The 6,958-nt window shown below is 60.9% G+C and overlaps 1 protein-coding gene across 1 annotated transcript in view; it reads right to left on the reverse strand.

The window, feature by feature from the left end:
• GFRA2 (GDNF family receptor alpha 2) overlaps positions 1-6,958 on the reverse strand; it is a 68,418-nt gene that overhangs the window by 60,597 nt on the left and 863 nt on the right. The window contains exon 2 of the mRNA XM_006156442.3: positions 1,645-1,959. Coding sequence (XP_006156504.1) covers positions 1,645-1,959 — 315 coding nt within the window. The remainder of the gene's footprint in view (positions 1-1,644; positions 1,960-6,958) is intronic.

The following is a 6,958-nucleotide window of genomic DNA, read 5'->3' on the forward strand; positions in this document are numbered from 1 at the left end:
AGTGACCCGTTGAGTGCTCGTCCCCCCCCCCCCCTGCAATGAGAAACAATGCGTTTCTGCAGCCCAAGCAGCACGGTCCTCCAGGCTCCCACCTGAAGGGGCCACAGGAACCACCAAGACGGGAAGGGCTGCTGGTGCCAAAGGCCCAGATGGCCACCCAGCTCTCGGTCACTCTTCCGTCCCCTCCCCTGTATACTCTGCAGCCTGCAACAAGCCTGCCCCAACCTGCTGCCCAGATCTCCTGGGATAAAACCAATGGCTGACAGAAAGAAACAGGCCTGCCCACAGGGGCACAGACAGCACCACCACTTGGGGCTGGAGGCCACGCAGAGGCCCAGGCTTAGTTCCCAGGTGGCCCTGAACACAGTGGCACCGCTGTTCACACCTGTGAGCCAGCCTACTGGGAGACTGGAGCAGACCCCGTCAAAACTGTCTTCTCCCTTTCCCTCCCTCTCCCATGGAAAAGAAGGCGAAGGAGAAAGTAAACAATAAACAGAGCTACCAGGCTCAGAATCACCCCCCAGACCTGTCGTTCTGCCTTCCAAGACAGCCTGCGGTCGACCTGCTCCTCTCCCGCCACTGCCCCGGCTCTGACACCAGAACTCCTGGCCTGATCACCGGAGTGGCCTTTGAACAGCCCCTCCCACCTACTCTCTTCACTGGAGTCACATGACAGTTTTCTAAAACATAGATGATCATCTCCCTAAAACCTTCCAGGGCCCCCAGCCGCCTGGACTTCTCCTTCCCACCCCCAGCTCCGCCCTCACCTGCAGTCCTGCAAACAGGCGTGACTCTCCCCCATCTGAATCTTGCCCACCCTCCCCTCCCATATTCTTCCTACGTTCTGCACCCAGAGGCTGCCTCTTCCAGGAAGGTTCTTTGGATTCTGTAGTAAGAAGTTAGATGGCCTCCAAGGTACTACCAGGGCACCCACAGCGCTCCTGCCATCACAGGGCAGAGCTCCTCATCTGCGCCCCACCCCAGACCATGAGCCCCATGAAGGCTGAGGCCACACCTGCTTGTTCTGACTGCTCCTTGGCACCTAGCCGGCAGGTAACACTCAGGCGATGTCTCCTGAATTACTCAGTGAACGTCCGAAGGCAGCCCGTGCTCCAAAAGCATATGCAGATCCGCCACAACCCAGTCTGGACAGCCAGGCACGGGTGCTGGGGAGGGGCTCTCACGTTCTATATGGGACTTGGGGGAAAACTTGCCAAGGGTTGCAGGATCTGCTGCCCACACACACCCTGAGCCCTCTAGGCCACCGCACAGCACAGGAGCCTCCTGGGGGCAAGGAGGCAGGGATGCCAGGAGGGGAGCCAGCTAGCTCAGGTTCAGGCAGGGCAGAGTAGGGGGAGCCTCTGGGTGTGGGCTCTGCACAAACCAGGCCTGCCCTTCCCTCTGTGCCCCACTGCTCCAGCCGGCTGGCCTTCTCCGGGTACCATTCCACTGTCCTGCTTGAACAACCACCCCAGCTCACCCCCACTTCTCCTCCAGCTCCCCCCCCCAGCCTCTGTCTCTCCCGGCCTTCTCCAACAACAGCCATCGTGCAAGCAGGAGGGCTCCGAGCTCAGGTTCTAGTTCCAGGGCAGAAGGACATAGAGCTGGCCAGTCCCCCCCCCACTCACCCACCCCCCGCCTTACCCTCGGTCAGCCCCAGGTGGATGCTCCAGTAGATCTGCAAGCACTGCAGCTCCTTCTTCATGCCGCGCTTGCAGCGGCAGTCATACAGCGGGCTCTCCTGCAGAACCTCCAGGGCCGCCTGGCACTCCTTGTTGGCCAGCATGGTGTTGCGGTCCCGGCCGGCCAGGCACTGCCGCAGCGTGCGGTAGCGGGAGCTGCAGTTGGACTCCGCTGCGCACAGCTCATTGGCCCGGACGCAGTCCACTGGGGGGCGCCAGCCGTGCAGTTCGGGGCCCTGCAGGGAGGAAGGGCTGGCCAAAGAGCGGAGGGTCTCGTCTGGGTGGTGGGGAGGGAAGACAAGCATGAATGAGGGCCGCCAGGATCTTCCACCCAAGACGCAGGCCTGGGGGTGGGCCCTGCTGGGAACCAAGGAGTTCTCGGGCTGCCCTTCTCCCCTGAGAATGTCTTTGCCGGTTCCACTCTATCCCTCCTCCCACCACTGTGCTCCCAACAAAGCCAGGGAGGCCCTTTCTCAAGATCATGGGCCATCTCAGAAGGCCAGAGGCAGGAAGGATGTCCCAGGACCTTGGCAGAGAGAGGGAGCCGGGCACAGGGCTCCCTGCAGTGGTCGAGCGGAAGAGGACCTGCACTAGAGGCTAACTACCCAGGCCTTCTCCAGCCTCTGCTCCAGCCAGAGGCCCCAGGCCCTGTCGTGAGCCTGGCAGGCGGCAGGTAACTGTTCTTTCTCAGCCTGTGCAGACCTTAGAGAGAACTAAGGTGGGCTTCAAAATCCCATGGAAAGGCTTACTGTGAAAAACACCTGTGCACAGAACGCAAAAATTTTTCGCACCAAAATAAACTCGTGGTGGCCTAGCCTCTGTAACACAGTTGGTGGCTTATGGAACTGGAAGCTACATGCCGACCCTGGTTCGAGTCCCAGCCTGCTTGGCCTGGAAACATGCCAGGTGCACATGGACATGCCCAGGTTCCTGGAGGCCTGAGGGATGGGGATGGCCACACCCGTGGAGGGTCCCCCCCCCCTCGCCCGGGTGGGCCCCCCCCCCCCTCTCTCTCTCTCTCTCTCTCTCTCTCACCCATACACACGCACTTTATCATGAGTTTCTTTTAAAATAAGCTCATACTTTAATTCCATTATTTCAATGAATTGTTTTGAAATCCCCTATAGGGTCCAGCCCCCACATTTTACCCTAGGGAAACTGAGCCCCAAAGAAAGGAGAAAACAACACGAGGTCATGCAGAGGTGGAGCAGCCCCTCAGGCTCAGAGTCTTCTCATTTGGAGATGCTGGACTTTAGAGAAGGCAGGGGGCGGCCTTCCAGGTCCAAGGGTGCCAGGAAAAAGGAGCTACCTTCCCCATCCAGCCTCCCCTCTGCACTTTCGGGCCTGACTTCACACCAGAGGAGACCTGCAAACTTGCCTCCTAACCCAGCCCCTCCAAAAAACTGCTCAGGCAATGCGGACCAGCTTGGGGGGGGCCTCTGCTCCCCCTCCCCTCTCCCATGCCATGGTTTCTCTCACTGACTTTCTCCCAGAGGTCTGTCTCCACCACCTTCTCTCTCTCTCTCTCCCTCTCACCTCTCCTCTCTGAAGCCCTCTCCCCCTCTATTTTTTCTTCCTCCCCAAAGCCAAATAATACATCAATAGCAAAAAAAAAAACAAAGCCAAATAATACATCAATTGCAAAATGGAAAGAGCCCTCCTGGCCCCTGTGAAGACCAACAAGCACCCGGCAGCCCACCCTCCTAACTGGTTACTCCAGTGCCCAAACCCACAGAGCTTCAGAGGGAGGGGTGGGAAGGGAGGGCGGGAGGGGCTGGCAGGACCCCTCAAAACCCAGCTCCCAAGATGGTTTCCTCTGGGTGCAGACGTCGCCTTCCCAGTCTACCCCCAACTCCAGAGCCTACCCAGGAAAGGCCCAGACCATAGCCAGAGTGCAACTGTCTTTTCTAATTACTCCAGTGCCCAAACCCACAGAGCTTCAGAGGGAGGGGTGGGAAGGGAGGGCGGGAGGGGCTGGCAGGACCCCTCAAAACCCAGCTCCCAAGATGGTTTCCTCTGGGTGCAGACGTCGCCTTCCCAGTCTACCCCCAACTCCAGAGCCTACCCAGGAAAGGCCCAGACCATAGCCAGAGTGCAACTGTCTTTTCTAAGACCCAAAGAGTGCTTTGGGAGGCCTCCTTCCCACCCTCCCACCCACCACATCATAAAGTCCTAGGCCAGAAGTCCCCCTCGCACATACCGCAGAATCACCCCACCCACCCCTACCCAGAACAGCCACTCGCTCCTTCCCTTGGGAGGCCCTGCTCAGGGGGGAGCTACCGCAGGGAGACAGCGACACCTAGAGGCAGAACACTGAATAGCAAGCCCATCACTCCTGAGAGCCTGAAGCCACTCCTGGAGGGACCAGGGGCAAGGGGCCTGCCCTGCAAGAAGACAACAGAGAGGAGGGGCCGTGAGAAAGCCTGGGGGCCAGAACAAGACACTTCTTCTCCCATCGACCAGACCCGTGCCCCAGATGGGAGGAGCTGAAGGAGGTGGCCAGCTGGGGCAAGAGCCGAGAAGCCAACAGCTGTGTGAGGCGGGGCAGGGGGTGCCTGCCAGGCCCGCTAACAGTGACCTCCACCATGCTGAGGCAGCAGCTTTCTTCCCTGGCTTCAGCAGATTCCTACATCCCAGAGCAGGACCCGGAGCACCTGGACTACCCAGGAGCAGGAGCAGGAGCAGCTGAGCCCATGGCCGCGTGCACCTGCAGTCCGCACCGGCCAGCTGCCCTGCTGAAGCCTCGGGAGTATCCCAAGGCTCTCCACTGACCTCAGCCCTGCTCCCCAATGGGCTGCTCCCCCAGCCCCACCCAGCAGGCTGTGTCCTCAGGGGGCAGGCAGAACATTGGCCCGGGGATTGGGCCTCAGGGTCACTTACCCACCTGCCTGCAGTGGGCCTGGAGCCAGCACGATCCTCACACCATCCTAAGGAGACTCCCTGCCAAAAACCAGGGCTTCCCCCATCCTGCCCACTGGCACAGGTGGTGGGGGAAGGGACGTGCTTGCCAAAGTCTGGAACGTTGCTCACCAGACTATGCCTGACCCCATAACCAGCTCCATCACCCCCATAACCAGTCATGCGGGCGTGGAACCTGAACCTTTAGACAAGACCCCGAGAGTGAAGGGCAAAGGGTACCCTGGTGAGGTTTCTGATCCTAGCCAGGAACACTTGGACTGGTAGACGGTCAAGTGGAGCAGCTTCTGGAGACACGGGGACCCAGAGACAGGAGCCCCACCTGCCCTCTTGCAGCCAGTGTCCCCTCGAGAGCTGGGACACATGCCCTCCAGCCAGCCCCAGGCCCGCAAGCCACCTACCCTCTCACTCTCTCCCTGAGCACACCAACAGCCCAACGGCTGGGCAGGGAAAGCTTCGCTTCACCCCAGACTCAGCTGGAATCTGGGAGGGTGCACGGAAGCCACTGCTCCCAGGTGCCCACATAGCCATGCCCTGCCAGGTCTCGGCTCCAGAAACCCTCCCCACCCCACCCCACGCAGGATTTCCAACCAGCTCCCAACGCTGGGCTCCTCGCCAAGAAAAGGCGCTGGACTGAGGGCCCCCCCACCAGCTGCCCAGCCCGTCCTTTCAGCCGGCCTAACCTAGACCTTCCAATGTCCTGTGGCCACTCAGGGACACCCTCAGCTCAGCTCTGAGGAACTAAAGGGCTCTGACCTCCTCTCCTGCTCCCCCGTCCTCCCACCACTCAGCCCCAGGGCCGCGTATCCCAGGGTAGGCATCCTTGATCACCCGCCGTGCACACACGCCCCCCATGACAGGATCCCCATGCCACTTCTGGAAAGAGGAGAGTCAGCTCAGCTGGGGACCACTCGCCTGCTGCACCAGGGTCTGACTGCCCCACCATGATGCCCATCCCCTGGACCTGCCGCCATTGGGCAGGTACCACAGCAGCGGGTAGTCTGGCCACTTTGCCTAATGTGCGATTTTCTTTTCCTCTTGGTTTTCAGACCAAGTGGGTCAGGCTGGCGTGGTCCTTCAGAATGAGGTCCAGCTGCCAAAGGGCACCCAGAGGTTCAGAGCACCCTGGGCCAGAGCACCTGCCTCCTTTACTTGGCCTCTCCCACAGGGACCCAGGACAGACAGGGCAGAATGGGCCACACCCCAGAGCAGGGCCAGGCTCTGGGGAACTGGAGCCTAGTGGGGTAAGGCAGGAGGAGGGCACAGGCCCTGCCCGGCCCACACTGCGTCCCACTGACTCCATCCATCTGTCAGGTGCTTTGGAGACCATGCTCTGCACGGCCCTCCGTGGCCACATCTACCACCCCTCGGCCTGCCAGGGCCCTGCTGGCCAGTCTGCCTCCCCACTGGTTCACAGCAGGCCAGGGTGGCGGGAGCAGCACCACACAGAATCAGCTGTGAGCTCCTTGGACCGACAGGGACACACATGCATGAATACACACACACACAGAAGCACGCACTCACTGTCGCCGGGCTCCCTCTATGGAGAGCCTGCTCCAAGCTCAGAGACTTGGCCTGGGACTCCTGGCCTCACACAGCCCTGCAAACACCCTCTCCCCTCTCCCCTCCCCCCACCGGAGGCTCTCCAGACCCGGCCCAAGCAGAGATGTCACAGCAGAACCAGAGCTAGCTGGGGACTCCGTGGGGAAGAACTGCCCAGGTCTGGGATCCAGGCAGCCCTCCTGCCTGCCCTGAGAGGAGAGGGCTTGCGGAAAGAGCAGCGGTCTTTGTCCGGATCCCTCCTCCTCCTCGCCCTGACCTTCTTCGCCCTGGCCCTCGGAAGCAAACTTTGGCCTCCCTCCCGGATTCCCACCAGCTGTCTCCGGTGCCCAGAGGCAGAGGCAGCGAGGGTGCTCACAGCCCTCCACTCCCGCCCACCCATCTTGCTCGGCGCTGGGTGGGAGGAAGGGCCAGGGTGGGAAGAAACTTTAAAGTGTTCCAGGGAGTGGAGCGGCTGGGGAAGGGCTCTGGCAATGGGGAGGGGGCTGCAGGCTCCAGGGGCTGATAGCAGGTGGGGGTGCTGCAAACGCTCCCCTACGACGTCCCAGCTGAGCTCCTGAAGAAACCCGTGCCCTCCACCGAGGTGGACTCAAGAAGCCGGCCGGGAGGGGTGGGACTGCGAGATTTTCCTCTCAGGCCGCGGAGCCGCTCCCCTTCCTCCTCTTTCAGATCGGGGTTTGGCTTTCTCCCCGTAAGTTGCCGCAATTTGGACCCGTTAATAGAGGGAAGTGCGTGCTGTCATGGTGTGTGAGTGTGTGAGAAAGAGCCGATTTGGGTGTGCTAAGTCTCCTTCCAATCCC

This window comes from Tupaia chinensis, unplaced genomic scaffold, assembly GCF_000334495.1.
Source record: "Tupaia chinensis unplaced genomic scaffold, TupChi_1.0 Scaffold000494_1, whole genome shotgun sequence".
NCBI classification, from domain to species: Eukaryota; Metazoa; Chordata; class Mammalia; order Scandentia; family Tupaiidae; genus Tupaia; species Tupaia belangeri.